General features: G+C 38.5%; 1 protein-coding gene across 3 annotated transcripts in view; it reads left to right on the forward strand.

Moving 5' to 3' along the window:
• Positions 1-99: 99 nt before the first annotated feature.
• The window catches only part of LOC122081459 (cyclin-T1-5-like), a 26,964-nt gene continuing 2,939 nt past the window's right edge, over positions 100-24,124 (forward strand). The window contains exons 1-4 of one of the 3 annotated variants that reach the window (XM_042648603.1): positions 100-410; positions 2,545-2,887; positions 10,486-10,567; positions 23,565-23,699. In XM_042648603.1, the coding sequence (XP_042504537.1) occupies positions 2,661-2,887; positions 10,486-10,567; positions 23,565-23,699 (444 nt within the window). In that variant the 5' untranslated portion in view covers positions 100-410; positions 2,545-2,660. The remainder of the gene's footprint in view (positions 411-2,544; positions 2,888-10,485; positions 10,568-23,564; positions 23,700-24,124) is intronic. The other 2 variants (XM_042648602.1, XM_042648604.1) reach the window with 2 other exon arrangements.

Raw genomic sequence — 24,124 nt, forward strand, 5'->3', positions numbered from 1 at the left:
TCTGTTTTCCCATCTTCTTTTCTTTTCTTATCTGCCAAACACCGCCTTAGGAGCTGAAATATTCCAATTTGGTATCCAGCCTTCAACTAGACCAAAGGGGCAAAGTCGGTTGTCAAAATTTCCCCTAAACTCCCAAAGCTCTTCGACACGAACCGAAGAAAATCCCAAAATGGGACTTGAGAGGAGGAACCTGCTCTCCTACCTGCAGAAGCCGCTATAGAAGAAGCTCTCCCTTCGTTCTGCGGCAGAGGATTAGCGATTCGATCGATCGACCGACTTTCAGTTTTCTTTTTCTGCTTCATGCTCCAAACCTGCTTCCGTCTGCTGCATCTAAATCCCTAATTCTTTTCATTCGAAGATCTCGTAATCCCTTATTCATGGTTGTTTGAATCCCTAATTTTCTCAGTCAGGTACGATTAATCCTTTTCTCTTTATATGAATATAATTATGCAATTTTAAGTATGCATATAATCTGTTTTCACTATTTCGAGAATATTAAGAGCATATTTCTTTGTCGAAGTGAAAAGGGTTTCTTGAATAAACCATTGCATTGGTTCCCTTTTTTTTTTTTTTTTCTCTCTATCTCAATGGTTAGGTGTTTGGTTTTAAAATTCAAATGGATTATCAGCTTGAGAGCTCTTTTGCCATTTGAGCCTTAAGATTAGATGGAAATCTTGAACTTAAAGGGTTTTCTCGTTAAAATCTCTCTGCGCTAGGTCATCAATGACCTGGGTTTTGAAAGGGTCCTTTTTTTTTTCTTCCGTCTGCAAGGGTTTTGAAAGGGTTTCTGGGGCAATTAGGTCGGTTCTGACATTCCCCCTTCTCTCTCTAATGGATGTATGAAGTTTTTGTTTACCTTTCGATCCTTCTTCTACTTGTTATTCTCTCTCTCTCTCTCTCTCTCTCTCTTTCCGGTTATTGAGTTTGTTAGGATATCAGTTGTGACGGTACTCTAGTTACCTTTTTGTCTGTATTTGATGATTTTGTTGGGATGCTGGTTGGATTGGCCTTGTGCTAAACGATTAAGGTTTATGTTACTTGTAACTGATAGTTGGCTTTTTTGAGGTTTAGCATATTGTGGGGTGGATAGAAGTGGTCCTTTCATTAAGTAGGCCTTGATCTGTTAGTCCAGATTTTAGTTGTGAATCCATGGTAAGGAGATAAACTGAGAGGAATTGGAGAAATCCATTTGTTTCACCTTATGGATGTGAAACATGGTACATGCAAGTAAAGGAGTGAGCTTGAACCATTTGACATAAGTTACATTCTGATGCAGTGAATTGCACTTTGAGTAGATTACATTGAATTTGGTTCACTCTACTTTAGTGCCTACTACTTGTCAGTTTCTGATCTCAAGTCTAATTGGTTATACTGTTCATTTTTATGAATTCCTCTGAATTTTGTCATCCAAAATGAGGACCATAGATTGTCATCAGAACATGCAATTTCATCTTCAAGAGATCATTCCAAGACGTGGAAACACATGTATGGGAAGTAACCCCATTGTATAATTTCTGCAAATTTTTCTTTAAAGTGGATTTTCCCCAAATTTTCTGGGAAGGTGGAAGTGTAACCCATGGTTCAAAAATTCTCCGAAATCTCGGATATTTCGATTTTTTTTTTTTAATCAAAATGAAATGGCATACGAAATACAATAATACATAATTTCGGTGATATTTCGTTCTTCTCGGTCATTTCAGTCATTTCGCTCATTTCGGCCTGAAAAGTGCACTATTTCGTTGAAATTTCGGCCATCTAGGTCATTTCGTTTTGCTCATTTCGCTAGTTTTGGCTACTTCAGCCATTACCGCCCAAAATGGCCAAGCAAAACACATGGGAAAAAGTACACTGTTTTGACGAAATTTTGGTATACACCAAAATGAAACGAATTCTTGAACCTTGGTGTAACCTGAGCAGTTGCTTCCCATTGCAGAGCCTGAGCGTTATCTATCATGTCAGGTGGATTGGGGCCAAATTTCACTGTGGAAGGTAGGTCGCAATTCCCAATCTCCCCTTGTCACATGTCAAATTTGGGCCCAGCCAGATTTACAGTGTGGCCAAATGAAGTAAAGAGAAATGGTAAATAATCACTCTTTGTTGGATGATTTTGGACCGTTTTAGAAAACAATGGAGAATGATTACTACATGGTGGGTTATCAGATTGAATTAAGGTTCCCATGTAAGTCCATTGTTGTTAGTTGTTAGTTTTTAGTTGTTATGTTGTTTGGGATTGTATGAATTATGATGATTATGTAGTCTTCTTGTTGCCATCTAAGTCCATTGTTGTTACTAGATACGTTGTTTGGGATTGTATGATGATGATGTAGTCTTATTGTTGGAAGTAAACCCTTCCTAATTTGTTGCCTTGTCATAATTGATCATGTGATAAGTATTTTGGCATTTATTTGTTTTTAATTGGATGTCAAAGCTTAAAGGTATTTATGCTATTACGCAGAGCTATTTCTTCCTAGGTCCATGTCATTATTGTGTTTATTTTTTATTGCACTTGGTGCAGCTGCTCCTATGTTATTGATAATCTGATAGTTAATGGACAGGAAGCTACTGGATTATGCATTCACATCTGTTGGTGGTAAAAGCCTGCTCCATATATAGGGGAGTTATCTTAACCATTGTATCATAGTTACAGACTGGTGCTACATATGGCTGGACTATTACCTGGAGATCCCTCGCACCATGGAATGGTTGAAAGTGGGCCATACAACTTTTCTGATGAGAAGCCTGAGGATGGAGGTCGCTGGTATTTCTCTAGGAAAGAAATTGAAGAAAACTCGTCATCCAGAAGAGATGGCATTGACTTAAAGAAAGAGACGTATCTACGCAAGTCTTACTGTACATTTCTGCAGGATTTGGGCATGAGGCTTAAAGTGTAAGTTCACGTACTTACTATTTGCCCTCCAAATTTTTTATATTCTTTCCCTTGCTTACCCACTTGCAATACAAGCATCTAATCTTTTGTACTTCTGAATTTTAGTTTGTGTATTGATAAGATAGGGTGTCAAAAATGTATAGACAACCAACCAACCTTCTGCCAGCTATTTGTTGGTTTTCCAAATGCTTCCAATTGATTGGTCTATGCATATACGTCCTGTAATCATTCAATGCATTAAGATTTGAATATGCTTGTGTTCAATATGATTAGTTTCAGAATCAGATCCAATTATTATGAATGTATGCCCTTCATTGGTTGTCAAGATCTTTGGTTGATTGTTATCAGTGGCCGGAGCTAATAATTGATTAATGCTGTTGCCAGTTGGAGAGACAGTGATGCAGTTAATGGTGTTCAATCGGGCTAATTGGGCCATGAATGACTATTTTTTTGTCTGTGGTTGGGTTTTATGGGCCTTGGGCTTGTTGTTTTGCATTTTTTTTTATTCCTTTTATGTGATGAGCCTCCTTTATAGGTCCATAAAGTTGGGTTAAAGTTAGTATACAGATTTAGTAGTTAAACTCAGTTAGATTTTAGGATACTTAATAGCTTTTGAGAGTTCTGTTTTGAGTTTTTGTACTTTGAATCAGTATAAGAGTGATTAGGAGTCCTTTTGTAATACGCCTCATCGATTTGAGTAAATGATATGAGCTTTTATTAAGATTTTTCATGTTGTTTAGCTTGGCATACGGGATTGATACCCTAAACCTGTTTTCTTAATTTCCCTCTCTTCTTTTCTCTATTCTTCTCGATTGATTACAAGGTTAGTTCCTGTAATTCTCTTCTCTATTCATATCAATTGCTGGTTCTATTTTTTTTCCCCCTTAGCATGGAACTCTTTATCTTTTTTTTATTCTGGTTTTTGAAATTCCTACACCAACTAGGAATTTTGATACTTTAAATCTAACCATTGGATTTCAGTTTTTCTTCCATACTTTTCTAGTGCATTATATTCTGATTCTTCTCATGGTTCACGATTCCAACTTGAAACTGGTTTCCTGTTTTTCTACTACAAGTCTTATTTCAGTTTAATCAATATATTCGAATTCTGTTTTCAAATTTTTGTGTCTCGGTTTCCCAATTAGTTAAGGATTAGGTTGGGCCTTTCTTTTTTAGTGTTTGAGTTATTTTTGAGTCTTCTATATAAGTTTGCAAGGGGCTACAGCATTGAACATGAATTTATTAATGAAAAAAAAAAAGGATGGCTTATGCTGTTGTGTTGTGGGATGCAGTTGGATGAGATGCCTAAACTTGAGGGTGAGATGCCCATTCATTAGTTATTCTTCCCCCTTCTCAACTCTCCATCGAATTTTTTTTCTTTTCTTATTTTCCTTTTATTTGAGCTGTGAGAGAGTCTTTGAGAGCTAGAACCAAGCCTATTGGAGGACATCTTCTCTATTTAATCAGAATTTCAGATCCGTCCTGGGATTGGATCACTTGTAATTTGATCCTACATTACGTATCCCTAATTGGGATTTTGGGAATGGATTTCTGCTAGGATTATGACAGATAATAGGGTGAAGCCACTGTAAAGGAAGCTGTTTTGGATTTACACCGGGTTGGTGATGTTTGAGGGTTTTGTCATGGTTAAAAATTGCAAGAAATTTGGCTACGATACCAATTGATGGAATCCCGGGTTCAATAACCCAAATTAGGGTCACTGTGGGCCCACAAGTGAGAAATAACTCAATTAGAGTGAGTAGTGACACTTCTGTAAATACTAGGAACAGTTTAGGACACTTTTGGCAAGCAACAAGACTTATGACTGAATTGTAAACACTTCAAAAGAAAGGATGGTAGTTAGAGTGTTCTAAGGAATAAAATAGAGCAAAATAGAGAATTAAGGGGGTTTAGGTAATTAAGGAAATTATGTCCTTATTTTTAAGATATCAAGAATAAGTCATCCCCCTAGCTCTCGATCTATACAATCCAGCTGGTAGCTTACTTTGTTTCAGGTGTTCTCAATACAAAACCATTTCAACTGAAATTTTTAGGATTAAGCTCCTAACCCTCAGTCCTTATGAATTCTCTCAATAATAGGCCAAATAATCAGATGCGATCATAATAGGAAATCTGTGATACTAACCTCCTAACCTTCAGCCCTCATGAATACTCTCAATAATAGACCAAATAATCAAATGCGGTCATAATAGAAGATCTCTAAAATTAACCTGAGGGGTAGTTACAGGTTCAGTTCTGGTTGCTTTGTAAGATCTCACAAAAGAGTTGTCCTTTAGAGCCCAATGTGAACAGGATAGGTCGCCCACAATAGAGGTATTGGTTTACAGAATCACAGGTTAAAAGAACATGAATCAAGAGAGTTCGGATCTCAAAACTCACACCAAAACAAGATAACATCACTAAAGAGACAGAATGGGAAGAAACGAGAAGAAACCAGGAAAAGGAAGTGGAAGAAAGATGAATAACAGGAAGGAAATAGAGACCATGGGTGTTGGGAAGAACAACTAGAAAGGGATTCAGAAATCAATCGATGGAGGTAGAATGTGTAGGTTAGCAACAAGAAATCATGCAACAGCTTCAAAATTTGAGAAATTTCTATTCAATCCAATCGTCCTATTGTGGGTTACATCCAGATATATAAAAGGAAGGGGAAAACTCCTAAACAAACTAAGACTGAAAATACAGTTCCAAGATAATTTGGGCTCTCACTCCTATGTAGCTAACAAAGAGATCATGTTAAAATAGGAATTGACAACAATAACCCTAACAATTAAATAAAACCCCTACATGTAGTTGCATCAGAATCCACCGTAGGCTCTAATAAACCAGCATAGATTAGAGGAAGTTAATTTGTAACCCTATGGAATCCACCCTAGGCTCTAATGATCCAACATAGATTAGAGGAAGTTAGTATTCACCATAGATTGACAAAGCTTAATAACTGAGAAAATTCCGTTATTTTATTTATAAAATTCGTGGCCCTAATGACTACCATAATAGTGGCCTATCCAGCAAACCTGGCACGAGGAGAACCCATTGGACCATAGGCCAATATATTAATAACTTATACCAACTTTAGTTTTGACGAAAATAAGCTCTTTCTTGTGACTTCCTTGTATGGTCTATCCTTTTTCTTTGTCAAATATATGCTCCTTTTTTATTAAAAAAAAAAAAAATAGAGCTTGAGGCTTACATGCGGCATTCTATTGAAGAGTAGATAAGTTTTCTTGGCCTAGTGAAGGTTAATGTTCCATGACCTGCCATTTTGAAGTATAGAGGTTGGTCCATGAGATGGGGCTTTGTATGATTTTGTTCCCAAATGAGCAGAGGTAGTGTACAACAACTTTTAGCCTAATCACAACTAGCTGAGTTAGTGTGTCAAAAAAAATATATTTTTTTTAACCCATTTTGTAGCAATTTCATAAAACTTGTTAATAAGTTAAATTTTCGGCACTTTCCTTTCTTTGAGCTGAAATTTTATGAGATGGGTGTGGGGTCTTCTCTCATATGTAACCACATGTCCAATCATGTAGCAGGTTGTGAGAGATTAAAGTTGAATAGTTACAGTGAAAGGTAGAAGGAACCTTGATGTGGATTGCAAGAACAAGGCCAAAACCAGTCCAGACCAGTTGGATTCAACTATTGTGAGAGACAGCATGGTCAGGTGTGGTCCAGTTCTTGGGTCAGATTTGGGGAGCACATCATAAGAGATTAAGAGATCAGATTTCATCCAGCTGTGTGAGACCTTTTGGGGATGGCTAAGTCGAAGAAATATGAGGATATATATACTAACCTAAACACACAAGATGGGGAAAAAGCTATATATAAGAGAGCTAAGATGAGGGAAAAGAAGAGTAGAGATTTCAACTAGATGAGGTGTATCAAAGGTGACGATGGAAACATGTTGATTAGAGATGAGGACATTGTGAAGAGATGGGATGAATATATTAGTGCCTTACTAAATGGAGATACAAAAAGTAGTAATGACCCAAGAATTTGCTCGACTCGTCAAGAATCCACTCGTTATAGATATGTACGAAAGGTTACTTGGCGGAATTTAAAGAAGCCTTGAGAAAGATGAAGGCAGGCAAAACCCCAGGCCCTGATGAGATCCCTATAAAAGCGTGGAAACCCTAGGAGTTTTTGGGGTTGTGGTTAACCAAGTTGTTTAACAAGATTATGAGCACGAGTAAGATGCCAGATGATTGGAGGAGTAGCATTGTGATCCCAGTTTACAAAAATAAAGGGGACATTCAGAGCTATAATAACTATAGAAACATAAAACTAATGAGTCATACTATAAAACTATTTGAGAAGGTTATTGAAGCTTGCCTGAGAAGAGAAACTAAGATTTCAGAGAACCAATTTGGATTTATATCAGGTGGATCCTCTACAAAGGCTATTAATCTATTGAGGAGGCTCATAGAAACCCACAAGAAGGATCTTCACATGCTTTTCATTGATCTAGAAAACGCTTATGATAGAGTTCCTAGAGATTTAAACTAAATTAAGGACATATATGAGGGTGTGGTGACTATTGTGAGATATGCAGGAGATCTAGGCAAGGAATTCCCAATTGCGATTGTGTTACATAAAGGATCGGCCTTTAGCCCCTATCTATTTGTGCTTATTATAGATGAGTTATCCTAGAGCATTCTAGACGAGGTCTGTTGGTGTATGCTTTTCGCCGATGACATCGTTCTAGTAGATGAGAGTAAAGCGGGGATTAATGCTAAGTTGGAAATGTGGAGATCTACCCTAGAAGCAAGAGGTCTTAAGATTAGTAGATCGAAGATGGAGTATAAGATGTGCAACTTTAGTCAATTTATGATGGGTAATGAAATGGTGAAAATTGAGGAAAGAGGTTATATAAAGTGACTTTTTTTTTTTAAGATATTTGGGGTCAACTATAAATAAAGATGGTGATGTAGAGGATGATGTTTCCCAGAGAATGAAAGTAGGATGGATGAAGTGGATAGGGGTGTTCAGAGTGCTATCCCTTTAAAGCTCAAGGGAAAATTTTATAGGACTATTCTGTGTCCAACTCTGATGTACTGGGCGGAATTTTGGAAAATTAAGAAGTGCCATATATAAAAGTTGTGTAGCATAGAGAGGATGTTAAGATGAATGTGTGGCAAAACTGAGGATAAAATAAGGAATGAGCATATTAGAGCTGACTTGGGAGTTGCCTCGATCGACGACAAGCTTCGTGAAAGTCATTTGAGGTGGTTTGGCCATGTTCAATGGAGGCGCGAGGACACCCGAGTAAGAAATAGTGATTCATTCAATTTCAAGAAGCTAAAAGAGCTAGGGGTAGGCCTAAAATAATTATAGATGAAGTGGTGAGGAATGACATGTTTAGCCTCGGCCTTGTCTCAAGTATGACCTTGGATATAGCCCATTAGAGAACACCATTTAGTCAAGATTCTCCTACCTTGTTGGGCTGAGCCTATTTCCTCTTACTCTCACGGGTATACTTTTCGCCTACCCCCCTCCCCTATTCTCTATTTGGCCTCTTTTTTCTCTATTGTGTATTGTATGGATCCATGTAGCCGACCCCATTAACTTGGGATAAGGCTGAGTTTGTTGTTTGTTGTGTGAGATTTTTTGGGAAAAAATTGCTTGCTATGGACAGCTTGCATAGGCTGACTTCTAGGGAGATTGATTCCAGATCGTTGGGGCCCCATAGCCAGCTAGCCTAGAGATTGGTTGAAGGTTACTTGCATGCTTGGAGGATTGATTGAAGATTACTTGTCTTGCATGGAGGACTGTTTATTATAGATTAGTTTCTATTTTTATTAGATAGATATTTTTTTTTGGATGAATAAATTAATTTATTACCAAAGGAGAGAAGAAATTACAAGGGGGAAGGGGGAGGGGAGAGGCGGGAGGGGGGGAGGCTTGAGGCTAAGCGAACAAGGATAAGCCAACCCCAAAGGGAGCAACGCAAAACAACACAAAAAAACTAAATCACCAGCAACTAAGGAATCTTAAAGGAAACCAGCAACCAGGGAAAAGGGGGGGAGGAGGACAAGAACCATGGAGGGAGGAGGGAGGAGGGAGGACTCAAGTATGGGGGTGGCATCAATGAGAAGGTTCCAAGGGGCAACGATATGTCTAATTCTGAGGGAGTTAGGGACAGGGCGGTTGGAGAGGGATTGGATTTTGGAGGAAACATCAAAGAAGATGGCTGTCCGAATCCTGTCCGGAGAGCAGGAGTTGGATGACCATCTACGGATGTTGCGCTCCATCCAAAGGTGGTTGATGGTTGTAGAAAAGGCAACTTTCCCAATGGTATCACAAATGGAGGAGCTCGAGAATGTCATATCGATCGAAACCCATTCCCCTATCAAAGGGGAGAATAGGTCTCCTAGAGGGCCAACAACGAGACATGACAATTTTCCAGACCAAGGAGGAGAGGGGGTAGTGGAAGAAAAGGTGTGGGATATCTTCTGAGCACAGATGTAGTTGGAGGAATTAACAGCGATGTGACGGTGAATGAGGAAGGATTGAGTTGGGAGGCAATTGGAGAGACATTTCCAAACAGTGAAGCTGTGCCGAGAATGTGACCCTTGAACCAGACGAGATTTCGCCAAGGAACAATAGGGCCAGAGGATCCCACAAAGGACCAAGCAGAGGCAAAAGATTTTAATTGGTCTTTTTTTCTATTTTAGGATTTATTCTGTTATATATGATATAATAATCAGTTTTAGAAAGCAATCTAGGATTGTTTCTATTCTTAAGTAGATTTTCTTATGCAATTAGGGTTCTTTATTTTGTAACCAATTAGAGATAGGATTTATTTCCAAATAGAAATGTCTCTAGAAGATCTGAGACTGTAACTGGTTTTCTTACAAATAAAGAACAAAGGCTGATCTACAGCCCTTGATTTGATGAAGAAAAAAAAAGAATGTTGGTTTATTCCAATGGCTGTGAGAGGCAGTATGGGAGAGAGTCCTATATGAGGTGAGAGTCCTCGTGGTGAGATGCCTAAGGGAATAGTGAGAGACTCGACCCAACCTATCCCCCCTTCCAATCGATACCCTGTGTGAGCTATTGTTCTGTGATTTTCTGACCATCTGAGATCCAATTGAAGACACTGTTGTTGTCGCTGGAATTACCTACTGATTGTTCTAAAAGTGCCTGGAAGTTGCTTGCTGGTTAAAGAAGACTGTAATACTCCTTGCAGTTCGGATGGACTAGGGTTTCTCTTCCAGAATTTTCAAGATCCAAGGTCTCCCATCCAAGCCATCAACTGCTGCCCATCTTTGGAGATCAAGTCAGCATCCCAGCCGTACTGTTTGAACATTTGATATGCTGATTCGTGTGCTTTGGTTACATACTTGATCTGAGACTTATTGGGCTGTGTATTAGAACCTGTCTGGGGTTGAGTTGTGAGTTGGCTCTACATTAAACCTCTTCGAATACAGTTTTCAATATATGATAACATTATTTTCTTTTCTTCATTATGTTTTGTTATTTCCACACGATTTTATATTGTGGCTGTGCTTGAATATGGCCAAGGAGTTTCAGGTTACCACTTCAAAATGTGTGACAAGAAATTGTTTTCGATGCAGACCCCAGGTAACAATAGCTACAGCAATAATATTTTGCCATCGTTTCTTTCTTCGTCAATCCCATGTGAAGAACGATCGGAGGGTGAGTTTGAGTTTATGGTTTTATTCCAAATTTATCTATATATGTTTATTTTTTTTTGGTTGTGTGATACGGTTCAATATTTATGTCATTTTTGGCTGGCTTCGTTGCAAATATATTGATCTGTTGCATTTTCATTGCACAGGCTTTATTTCTGGATCTAGATTGTTATCTACCCACTCTGTCCCGCAAAGACAGTCCTCACATCTACTTTTGGCTGTCCCAAATTCTTTGTCCATGTCTTAAATCAAATAATGAGTTTTTGATAAGTTTACTAGTTTTGGCCCCTTGCATTGACTAACCACATTTGTTTGGTACTGCCCCATTTGAAAGGGTTTAAACAAGTAATGGGAGGGCAATATTGGTAATTGAGAGTTTTGAATGCTGTAACCACTCCTTAAAACTTCAGGCCTTTTCAAAGGGGACAGTCATTGCGGGATGGAGGGAGTATAAGTTTATGGCTGTGTTGTGGGTGGGTTGTTCCAATGCCCAGACCGTTTGTTTTCTGGTCCTTCAGATTGGATGGCTGGAATGCTGGATCATTGAACCATCCTTGTCTTCAGGAGCACCCTGTTCTATAAAAAATTAAAATAAATTTGTCTGGCTGCATTTGAGAGAGTCAAAACCCAAGGCGTCTCTATTAAAGCACCAAAGACTAACCATATGTTGCATGCATGTAGTTGTCAGATCTCACAAAACGTAATATATATATATATATATATATATGTCATAAAAAAAAGTTTTCCTATTGAACTGTACGAACCATCAGGTCATCGACTTTTTAGCCTGGATGGCCGAATGACCAGTTCATTTTAAAAATATTGGTTATGGTGATACAACGACCTTCTGGTTTGATTTAGATAAATGCCCACGACAGCTTGCTCCTATATGCAATGGATATTTCAGCTGTTAGTCTTTTTAACTGCTAAGGATTTTGCAACATCATTTCAATCTCGAAGTGTGAATTGTCATCGATTATACCTTGTAGATTTTAAAAACATGTTTTTGAGCTAATAGTGTTATTTCGAGAAAATAAAACATTTATCAAATTAGATTCATATGGATGAACGGTGGTGGTGTAGTACGTTGTAGACCGAGTATGAACAGTTAAATTTCATTGAGACATCAAGCTTCTAATGTATGTGTTACAAAGTAAAAGAAGAAAGCAGCAATAGAGAAGAGAAAGAAAAGAAGACAATGGAGAAGAAGAAAACTACTGATTGGAAGAAAGGAATTGGGTACTTCTAATGGAGTTAACTAAACCTACCAATAGGTGTTAGGCTGCAATACAATAGACAGGATCACAGCAGCTATTTAAAAACCAGAAATATAGAAATTTGATGACTCAAAATCCAATGGTCTGATCACCCTCAAGTTCTGGTCGAGTGGAGGACTAATGGGATGGAATGAATCCCCTAAATATGACATAAATCTGATGGTTAGATTAGGCTGTGCAGAATATGTTTCAAAATCAGAAAGAGCAAGTAAAACACCAGAAATTTAAGAACTTCAGTCCAATGGTTAGATCAGAACTAAACTTTCTGTATGCTCCTCACTCCATGGGGAATAAACCCTCAAAGATCAGTCCAATGCAAAGGCTAGATGTCCTTTGGCTTTGGTGTAGACTCCTAGATGCAGCAGGAAGGCACCAAAAACAGGGATGTTAAAAAATTCTAGTAATCCCCCCAGTGAACAGGCTGATGAATCTCCCAGAAAATTAAGTTAAAAAAAAAAAAAAATTAGACATCAAGAGCTGTACGTACTTGCAACTTTAGGGAAGACGAAGAGTAAGGAAGGAGTGATGATCAGATTTCCTACCTGATCCCCACTTGATTTCCTCCAGTTAACCTAACTACAAGTACAAGGATGGGATTCCATAATACGGAAAGACAGACTTTAGTTTAAAATCTAAAGGAAAAGGTAATAGAAATTATTAGTCTTAGAATCGAGTTGAACCTAACTAAAAGTGGCTGCTGTCTTTCACACTAGCTGAATCTGTTTCTCACAGCTCCATATAGCGAAAGCCATTTTCTTTATTCATAAAAACTTGTTTATTTATTTATTTTTGGGGGTTTTTTTTGGGGGGGAGGGGGGAGAGGAGGGACTCCAAGTGCTTATAATCTTACATGGTTAAATAGAAACATAAAAACTTACCCAAGGAGTTGAGTGAACAATGTCAATGGACGTTTGACGGAATTAGAGAATACTTGGCCAATCCACCTATGCTAGCACCTCCAAATCATATTGCCCATAGGATCGACTATTAGCCAATAGAATAACATGCGTAAACACCATAGGACTTGGATTAAACAAACATATCCTAAAAAGAAGTTTAAAAACAAATAACACCTAGGAAAAGAACTACCCCCATGCTAGTTGGAGTTGTCCTAAAACAACTAGGAAACCCAATTGAACTTGTCTTGGAACATATTAATGGTGTTCCAGCTCTACAAACAACCAATTAAAAGGGGAAAAAAAGGAAAAGAAAAGTAAAGAAAAGAAAATAAACCCAATAAAAGAGACCCATGACCTGAGTGTTGAGAACTCCTCAACTGAGTCAACTTACTGAGTTGATGACTCCGTTAACTAACTGAGGTGGTGACGCTGGTACTTTTTATAGTACCTGTCCTGCTGCTGATATGCATCAACTTTCAAGAAGTAGCTACATCTTATATTTTTATTAACTAAAATTTGGGAAATTACAAATGTACGCTTAATTGATGTTCACCACACATGAATATGTCAATTGCTAAACTACCCTTACACCTGCGGTAAACATTACTAAGCCATTACTGGATCTTATAACAATTTCTTAACACTCCCCTTCAACCAGAACATAGATAACCAAAGGGAACCAGAGTAAATAAATATATTTGAAGTGGAGGCCAGTGGTCAGCAACCATGTCAAGACATGTGGCAAACAAAAGAACTGCATCAGCAGCAACGAAGAAAAATTTTCGATAAGAAGAAATCCAACTAGGAACAAACAATAGAAGCAGTAGAAAATATAAATATCAGCCGCCAGCAAGAAGATAGCAGTAGGAGAAGATGAACTCATCCCTGCGGACAAGAAAGTAGTAATAGAATGTTAGAAATGGGCCAGAAAATAGCAAGACTAGAAGATGACAAACTCATCGCTGCAGGTCAGAAAAATCTTCCATGACTCACCCCCTTACGTGTAGCACTAACATGAGCAAATAATGCAGGTGAGAGAGCAAGATGATCATATCGCAGCAGTAGTAGCTTTAAAGAACACTCAATTTATCAAACCAACAGGTCAGACCAGATCTCCAAGGAGTAGAATAAATCAAATCAACCTTCATGGGGCAGCAGGGATACTTTCAGATGAAATAGTAACCATCAGTAGCATATAAAAATAACAACTAACCAAAACTCATATTTTTTGGGTGGGGGTGGGGGTGTGGGAGGGGGGGGGAACATAGTTGTCATGGTGACCTAAGGCGGTGGTGGGGTGGCTAATCGATTTGGCGGTGAATCGTCCGCTATGGCGTTGCCATGGCGATGTGTTATTTTTTATTTCCTCTATTTTCTAAAGTTATTTTGTATGTTATAATATATACCCTATGACAAGACCAATCAACATCAAGTCATAAAAATCAACATAGTCACACTCACATCAAGTCATAAAAAATCAACATGACTTATTGACATTTAGAGAAATGCTCTTCGTCTATAATATTTTTTATTGGTCAAATGATTTTATTTTTAAAAGAGACTTTTTGTATTAGGTATAACACAAAATTAGCTTTCCAACAAGTCTAAGATTACTTAAATCTGAGTTGTTATAACAAAATTATGTTCCGGTTAAACTTATTTTAAAGTGTGCGAATGCTGTTAAATCACCTGAATGGAAATAATTTTATTGACATCAAAACAAAAGATTATTTTACCGGACTTTTGGTTTTTAGCAATGTTTTACTATGATAAGATTTATAAAATTTTCAGAATTGAAAAAAACCTTAGCATTCGAAAGTTGAAAATCGCCTTATGACCAAAAATCCAGTTTTTGTTCTTGGACCAGGAGGTTGACTTATTATCATTTTGGAATTTGATTTTTAAACTATTTTTATTGGATTCAAGGGGGTATTTGCTTATTTATGAATAATATCGTAAGTAAATGAAATAACAAAATATAAAAACGTTTACTTAAATGGTAATTGGCATAAATAAGGGCAAAAAATATAAGTTGACATACAGTCCAACAAGGCGAAAGTCACCTAGGCTCTAGGAAACTGCCAAGGCGCCGCCTTGACAACTATTGGGGGGGGGGGAATCCAGAATAAAGAGAACCTCCATATCATACTATAAGGAGATCTGATCTGGTTTGATTGAAGGTAGAGCTAGAATAAGAGCACACATCCCCAAAATATGAATGATGTCCAACAGCCTGATGGGCTCTACTGACGGTTTGAATTATAGCAATTAGAGTTCCTTAGAATTAGGAACTTCTGGATCTATCAAACCAGAGGTCAGATCAGGGTCAAATTACAGTCAAAACACCTTTTAAGACTGCGATTATGCTTCAGTATTTGAGTATGCAAACCTCTCATACCAAATCCCATCAATTGAATTACTTTTTCAAGAATTACGAGACATCTAAGTCGTACAAGTAAAGTAGGAAAATACCTAAAACCAAGCCTTCATGAAGCAACAACATATATTGTAGGTAAAACCGCTGCCATCAACAACATATATTATCACTGGCAGTGCAGATTCCATACCGTAAGAAAAGAACTTCATAAAGTCCAGCCCCAAAGAAGAAAGAAAACTCTACTTCAAGAGAAAATAAAGATCAGACTTAAACCGACTGCTGGTCTTGCTCAACTCTGGTCGAAGGGGAGAATAATAATGGAGGACAGCTCTGTGTAATTATAGCATCATCTGATGTAGAGATGTATAGATCTTCAGATATGAACGAGTCACAAAAATAGCAGGTTAAGGAAACTTGCAGAAACGAGATCTGATGTTCCCTAGAAAGGATTAATATTTAATCTTCAGTCATATATTGAAGTTAGATCTCATAAACAAATTCCATTGCAGTACCACAAACAGTAAGTTGCTGTACACAACCATTCTTCTTTGATGTGACAAGATCGGAGATACGAAACCAGTAGCTGCATGGACAAAAAGGGTTGAAAAACAGGGCAGAATGAGAGAAATTACATAACTAAGTCACTATCAACAGGTCTGATCTGAGTTGTCCTTTTAACTGACAAGAGTATGTGCCCCAAATTTCAGCGAAATCTAAGGTTCAGATCCGGATTGATGGACGCAGTTTAGATTTAGAAACTTCAAGCCCTAAAAGTTAGGGCTCAGTGGATCTTTTGATCCATAGAGCAGATTAGGATAAAACTCTAGTTGAGTTATCTCCTAATATATGATCTAAATCTGCTGGGACTTAATGGATCTCTTGATCCATAAAGCAGATTAGGATAAAACTCCACTAGAGTATATCTTACCAGGTAAGGATTAATCTCCTAAAATAGGTTTATATGAGCAGATAGACACAAATCAAGCTCCTCCCTCCATTAGAGGTCTGAGATCATCAGGTTGTCAAACTGCCAGTCCATGGAGTCCACTGCTAATCTCGAGGGAATCACAGGATACGGCGATTTAGGGATGGAATGACTCACTCACAGCTAGGAGTAGCTAGGATTGGTCACATACCACTATCATGCTTGGATGGGTCCTTGCAAGAGTTGTTTTGAGGCAAAAGAAAAAAGGATCTTTATTCAGACTATTTGCCTCTGTCTGATGAAGGCTCTGTAAGAGATGAAGCCAGATTTACCAAAGAGAGAAACAAACTATAATAATCTTCAAAGCTCCAATTGGTTTCTAAAAGAAGCTTGATCAGACCAAGAGAGAAGCGAATTCTCTACTGATTGAAAAGCAAGAAGCAGATTCAAAATGACACTAAATAAACAAATTTGAAGGAAGTCTTTTCTTCGTGGGGCTAAGGCTGACCAGGTGGTTATAGATTTGATGAGAGTTTTCTCCTCCAATCTCTTTGCTCCGGAGGATTGGGGTCAAAATTCAGATCCTTTTTTTTTTTTTTTTTGTGTGTGTGGGGGTGGGGGTGAAGGGAACTTCTGCTAGTCTGCCATATGTTGTTTTCAAGCAGATGGTTCATTGTATGAAAGTGCAAGTGTAGTAATGGTTTATGCACAACACGTTGAAGAAAAACCATAAAAAACTTTCAAAGCAGGAAGGTGGATTGAAGTGGTTGACTGTTTATTGCTCTGATGCCATGTTACAAGGTAACAACGAAGAAACCAGCAATGAACAGTACCATTGGTAGTTCCAATTGGTAGCTACATCTTATATTTTTTTGGGTGAATAAAAATTCATTTCCAAAGGAAAGGCGATACACGGGCCCTAAAGCGGGGAAGAAAAAACAATATATAACAACAATGTTAACAAAGAAAGACGACAATCCTTAGGGAGAGGAGGGGAGTTGCAGAATGGAGGGAAGAAAAGACCCCAGGACAACAACAATATAACTTTTCATTAGGGAATAATACGAGAGGTGATTGAAGATAGTTTGCTTCTAACGTCAAAGGAAATGGTGTCCTGAATATGCTGGAAGGATCTGGAGTTGGAGGACTATTTTTTGAGATTACGCTTTATGCAAATATGGTTAATGGTAACATCAAAGGCAATCTTACCCACTACACCAAGGATTGATTTACCGGTAAAAGTCATATGCTTCCAAATCCCTTCTCTCTGAAAAGGAAGGATCCTTTGACTTCATGACCAACATTTTTCTAGGACCCATTTCTAAATAGAAGAGGAAAGGGGGCAAGCGAATTAGAGATGGTCAACATCTTCCGTTGCATTCTAGGATAAATAGCAAGGGGAGACAGTGATTTGATGGTGGATGAGAAAACACTGTTGGGAAAGAGTTCGAGAGAGTTTGCCAAACAGTAGAGTTGTCCCGAGGGATATGGCTTTTGAACCAATTGAGCTTGCACTAAGGAGATAAGAGGCCACGAGACCAGATGAAATCCTAAGCCGCTTTGAAGCTGAAAAGGCTCAAAGAAGCTACAACCCGAATCACATTGTCTCCCTCATCTTGAAGCCTTCTACCAATGGAGGGCAAGGCATTGCCCACAAGTGATAACAAGGAAGCGGTAGGTGTTGGGGGTACCTAATCGCCATGACTAATGATGTTTGCAACCATAGGCTGTTGAGAGAGGCCTGAACTGTAAATAGTTCCCACGTTAACAGAGTGAAAGGACACCCATAGGGTGCCAATGATCAAGCAAAAAGAAGGTGGAGGTGTCATCAATTTGGCTTGAAATAGCCTGATAGAAATATTCAAATCTTCAGAATCTTGTGCTATACCGAAGAAGCATTAGAAGTGGCAGTAGTAATCCAAATAGAATCAGAGGAGGGAAGTCCGGGTAGATCTAGTTGACCCATGACCCATATACAAAATACCAACGGAATTAACTTCTTTGATTCTTTGCAATTCAATACCCCTCCCTCCTCCGTGGGGGAGACAAACATCAGCCCAACTAATAGGGTGAAGGAATCTATAAGAATTAGATCCTTTCAAAAGGAAGGTAGATATAACAGACTCCAACTTTTTTATGGTGGACTGAGGCAATCCGATGTAGGATGACTAAAGGAGTGATCCGATTAGCACCAAGTGGCCAACATGAGAAAGAAGCTTGCATTTCCAAAGTTGAAGGTTCTTGTGAATGAGATCTAACATAAGAATATAGTGATGAGTTGCCCCTGGCTGGAATCAATGATAAACCCAAATACTTGACCGGAAGGTGACCAATGGAGTACTACACCTTCTCAATCAAAATGGTCTTGTCAACATCAAAGACCCTAACAAAAAACAAGAGATTTCTAAGGGTTGATATGAAGTCTCGACAAATCCTCAAAAGTGCTGAGAACGAGACAATGTTCTTAAGAGAGGCAATAGGTGCTTTTAGAGAAGATCATTAGATCATTTGCGAAGGTGAGATGGGAGAAAGCTTGAGAGCCTTGTGCTTTGGGACGAGAGAGATAATTTGTTGATCTATGTAACATTGGGTATAATGTAGAACTAGATTACACAAGACAACTACTCCCAATGTATTCCAGTGCCTATCCCAAATCAAATATGACTCCTCAGTGGCTCAGTTAGCTCTAACAAATTACAGCAGTAGGAGTAGAAAAATACAAGAAAAGACCTCAAAGAATACTTAAAATAATAGATGACAACTCAGTAGCAAGAACCAACAACCAAGAACCAAAACCCTAGGTTTTTAGGGATACGGCTGGGGTTTTTAGGGGATACCTACGGCTGGAGTTGATGCAGATAAGTCACTTAATAGGGCTTATTTTATTGCGTATAGGTTGGGCTATGTATGTGTTGGGCCTTTGATTCCATGAGTTTTCTTTGTAATGAGCCACTTTAATGGGCCTAAAATATGGGTAGGAAGTAGGAAAACGATATTTAATTCATTAGTTTAGTTAGAGTCCTGTTTTGAGTCTATTTCCTTTCTTATTTTAGTTTCCTAGTCAGTTTAGGTTTCCTAGTTAGTTAGGGATTGGGTTAGGCTTTTTCTTTTTAGCGTTTGAGTCAGTTTTGAGTATTCTATATAAGTTTGTAAGGGGCTACAACATTGGACACGAATTTATTAATGAAAAAAAAAAGATGGCTTATGCTGTTGTGCTATGGGATGTAATTGCGTGAGATGCCTAAACGTGAGGGTGAGATGCCCATTCACTAGTTCTTCTTCCCCCTTCTCAACCCCCCTTCTCAACCTTCCATCGAATTCTCTTTCTTTTCTGCATTCTCTATTTTCTGTTTTGATCATTCTATCTGTCCTTGAATTTGATTTTTATTGAACTTAGTAAAGATCCTGCCTGGGATTGGATCACTTGTGATTCAATCTTAAATTATTTGGTATCAGAGCCTAGCCAAACCAAGGATGGAGCCACGTGAATTTTGTGAGAAACTTTCTTCATACATCTTCCTTGAATTGGTAAAAAAATTGTACGTCTACTTTGATTCCTACAACCTGACAGAGGCACAACGACTTAAATATGCTTGTTCCCAAATGAGTGATTGTGTTCAAATACGAGGACAGTCCGTGAAAGGGAACTTAAAGCTCAAGGGCGAGAGCCTAGAACTTGGGACGAGATGGAGTATGAGTTGGCAGGCATGTACTTATCTAAACGTGAATGAAGTATGTATTTCCCTCATCAGAGTTACTTTCAATTACGCCTCAAAAGCCACCCACAGGTGATAAGAGCATGAAAGAATTGTTTGATCACGTGGCCATTATGTTGCAACAAATTGCAAAGGAGCAACAAGAGAAGACACTTCCAACCAATGAACTAGAGTCAAAAGTTGAGGTTAGTGTTGAAGAAATTCTAGCAATTCCTATTGTTAAGGAAGAGCTAGTCATTGATGTTCCCATCAATGAGACTCGTGTGGAAGAATTCGAAAGCAACAAGGTTGCCACAATGGACAATGAGGTTGAGACTGAGGAATTTGACGCTACAACAACCATGATGACTGTGAACAACCAAGAGGAAGATCCTAAGGAGCTTGAGATTGAAATTGTGGAGGTCAAGAACACAGTGGTTGAAGGCGCTCATGTGGATGATCCCATTGATACATTTGGGTTTGTTGAAGCTGAGCATGTGGCGTTTGTCATCCCATTAAAATATCTTGAAGATCATGCCCCTCACATTCTAGGCTACACCCTTATTATCAAAGGGCTACTTGAATTTTTCTACGGCTTGAAGAGGGACGTGCACATGCTATAATCACCCTCATACCTTACAAAATTCGAGGTTGAATTTTTTTCTAAGAGAGGGTGAATTGATGCAGATAAGTCACTTAATGGGCTTATTTTATTGCAAATGAATCTTGGGTTGGGTTATGTATGTGTTGGGCTTTGATCCCATGGGTTTTCTTTGTAATGGGCCACTTTAATGGGCCTAAAATATGGGTAGGAAGTAAGAAAACGTGATTGAATTTATTAGTTTAGTTATAGTCCTGTTTTGAGTTTATTTCCTTTGTTACTTTAGTTTCCTAGTCAGTTTAGGTTTCCCAGTTAGTTAGGGATTGTGTTAGGCCTTTCCTTTTTAGTGTTTGAGTCAGTTTTGAGTCTTCTATATAAGTTTGCAAGATACTACAACAATGAACACGAATTTATTAATGAAAAAAAAAAATGGATTGCTTATGCTGTTGTGCTGTGGGATGCAGTTGGGTGAGATGCCTAAACCTGAGGGTGAGATGCCCATTCACTAGTTCTTCCTCCTTCTCAATCCTCCTTCGAATTCTCTTTCTTTTTTGCATTCTCTATTTTCTGTTTTGTTCATTCTATTGGTCCCTGAATTTGATTTTTATTGAATTTAGTAAAGATCCTGCCTGGGATTGGATCACTTGTGACCGAATTTTACATTAGGAGTTAGGCTGCTCAGATGGGATCCAAACTAGGGTCGATTGTAGGCCCTAGGGTGAGGAACAAAACCTCCAAAGATCCTTGAATTCTGACAGCTGAGTTGAGAGATCTACACTTTCTTGACTTCAGACTTTTAGAGAGAGAATCTGGGGAAATCTTCAAGAACCCCAGCAGGTCTTCTTGGATGGTCTTCATATTAGGATCGAGTGATCCTTTGGCAGCCTAGAACAGACCCTCAAAAGGGGTTGCAGACTAGAACTTCAAGACTTGGACTCCCTTGCTGGCAGATTCTGGTTCTAATAGGTCTTAACAGATCTGAACACTCTTTGATCGATTCTCACAGTGAACAATGGCTAATAACAGAGATCTAAAAATAAGAAAGGAAGAAGCAACAAGAGAGTTGTGGGTGGGATTGGCCATCTCGGGTATCTCACCCACAGCTATCCCGGATGTTTAGAAATTGACTGCAATTCTTTGTATTCATTCAAGTCTGAATTTCTGTGTACAGTAACTCCTCGTACAGTAACTCCACTTTAAATAGACGGCTGAAGTTACAATAGTAGCAGTCATACTCAAATTAGGAGTTGTACTCCTATTAAGACTAACAATAGAAACCTAAACAAGTTAGGTATTAACTAGCTACTAACTAATAGCCACTTATGGGCCTTATTAGACATAAATCGATGGGCCCAATGGGCCTTTATTCACTGAAGACCAAACCACTTAAGTGGTTTGATGGCCCTACTTGGGCTGGGATTTCTTCCTGTGATAGCTCAGCCCATATTGGGGATCTACATTAGGGTACTTCATAAGATGGTCTTCGAGGGAGAGGGTGAAGTTGAATGGAGAGAAGGCATCCCTGAAAATTTTCCATAAATGCAAAGTAACCTGCCAGACTACCATTGACCAAGACTGAGAATCATGGAGTCTAGATGCAGTGATGGATCCAATTGACGAACATTTGAGAGAAGACCATCTTAACAAAAGGATAACATTTTCTGTTGGCCTCAAATGATCTTGTTGCAAAGGAAATATTATTGATACTCCTACCAGCAATGAAAGAATGTTGATTGTCACAGACAAGAGTCAATCACCAACTTTAGCCTATTCCTAAATATGGCAATAAACTTGTCTAGAAGGTTGCATAGGGAGATGGGCCTGAAGTTGGACATAGCAGAAGCACCTTTCTTCTTAGGGATGAGGTAAAGGATGGAGTGTTGATCCCCTTGATCTAGTTAGGATTGAGAAGAAACTCTTGATGGCCTTGACGAGGTCTTCTTTAATAATATCCTAGGAGGAGAAGAATCCCATACTGGACCTGTTAGCCTTATGTGAATGGACAACAACTACAATTTCTTCCTCAGAGGGGATAGCCTGGAGGACTGTTGAGGTGGCTGGGAATGAACTTGTTGAGCAGATTCTCAGGAATAGGACCAGTGGAAGATGAAGAAGATGACCTTAACATCTCCTTAAAATGGTTAACAACCTCTGCTTAATATCTTCAAGACTGCAACATTTGTGGAGGGAGGAACCATCTTTTGCCTCAAGCATGGGGATGGAGTTGATATTTGTTCTGTACCTCATTGACCTGTGGTAACTGGGTAATGGTATGTGAACACATCGTGTGGAAAATTTCAAATGTACCCTTCATTAATATTTGCCCAAACATGTACCAAAATATGACATATTAATGATTAAACTACCCTTACACCTGTGGTAAACATCCCTAGACCATTGCTAGACCTTATATTTAATTACTTAACAGTATGCAAGCATACAATGGACAGTGTTGATCATTTTACTCTTAAATTTTATCTATTAGAGATGTTAGTATTTGATCTATTTATATGGCTTCTGGTGCTGTTGCTGGTTCTGCTGTTGGGTGAGGGATGCGAAGGAGTCATCCATCTGAATTTTTCTGGCCATCCTACTGTCAAATCTTAGGGTACAGGGATGGGGCTAATATGCATTTCGCACCTGGGTAATAGTATGTGAATGGATCATAGATAACAAGTACATGCAATTTCTAAGTAAGAGAAGAAGTTTATGATCTAGAAGAAGCTTGAACTCACAACATCACATTAAAATCTAACTGCGAAACTGTGCTGCCCATCTACTTTGTGCAAACTTTGAAGGGTATGTTCAATTTACTTAGCATAGGCAACGTCTTTTTTTTTTGGGGGGGGGGGGGATGAGAATAAAAGAAAATAGAAAGGTATTGATGTGAAAGACCAGGCATATCTCCCCACATACTCACCCTTGTTGTGGTCTTTCTGAAATGAATAGGTACTAAAGGTAAAATGAAGTTGGCTGGCAGGTATGAAATCTTGAAGGAGGGGTCATTATTCTCAAAGGTTGTAGGGATTTTTTTTCTTTTGTCATCTTAGGGTTTAGATGGTTGTTTTTGCATGCTACTATTTTTATTTTTTTATTTTTTTCCTTTTGTGTAACTTCTGGGCTTCTATATGTTCTCACCATCTATATTGCCTATCAATTGTATGCTTTCTAAGTTTGTGCTATTTTTCATTTTCTAATTGTAAGTTTCTTGCTAAAATACTTTACAGACTATTGCAACTGTATGCATGTTCCTCGCGGGGAAGGTTGAGGAGACTCCTCGGCCGCTAAAGGATGTTATCCTAGTTTCGTATGAAATTATTTATAAAAAGGATCCCGCTGCGGTTCAGAGAATCAAGCAGAAGGTACCATTCCTCTTGGTGGGGTGCTTTGTATGGTTGTACCTGTTTATCTCTGTACTTCCTCGTTCTGGCATTTTTCCTTGAGGTTGTTTCTACCTTTTCTCACATGTTTTCAAAAATTGTCTATTTTCTCAATATTTGTTGGTGAAATGAACCTTTGTTTCTATTGATTTCTTGTATTTTGTCAAAGAGGAAATCTACCGCAATGGTTGTTGATCATGATGAAACATGATATTGTGGTAGACATGCAGAGGGGAGGGGATCCATGCCTTTTACAAGTCTCACCTAATATTATCCTTGACTATATCTAACGTGTGGATCCTAATGTCAATTTTTTTTTGTGTTTCTTCCTGTTTGTATATTCTTCTGGCTCTTGGAGGAATGATTGTGGATGTTAGGTTATTGATAAAGTATTAATCCCCCCCCCC

The sequence above is a fragment of the Macadamia integrifolia genome, chromosome 6, assembly GCF_013358625.1.
Source record: "Macadamia integrifolia cultivar HAES 741 chromosome 6, SCU_Mint_v3, whole genome shotgun sequence".
Lineage (NCBI taxonomy): Eukaryota > Viridiplantae > Streptophyta > Magnoliopsida > Proteales > Proteaceae > Macadamia > Macadamia integrifolia.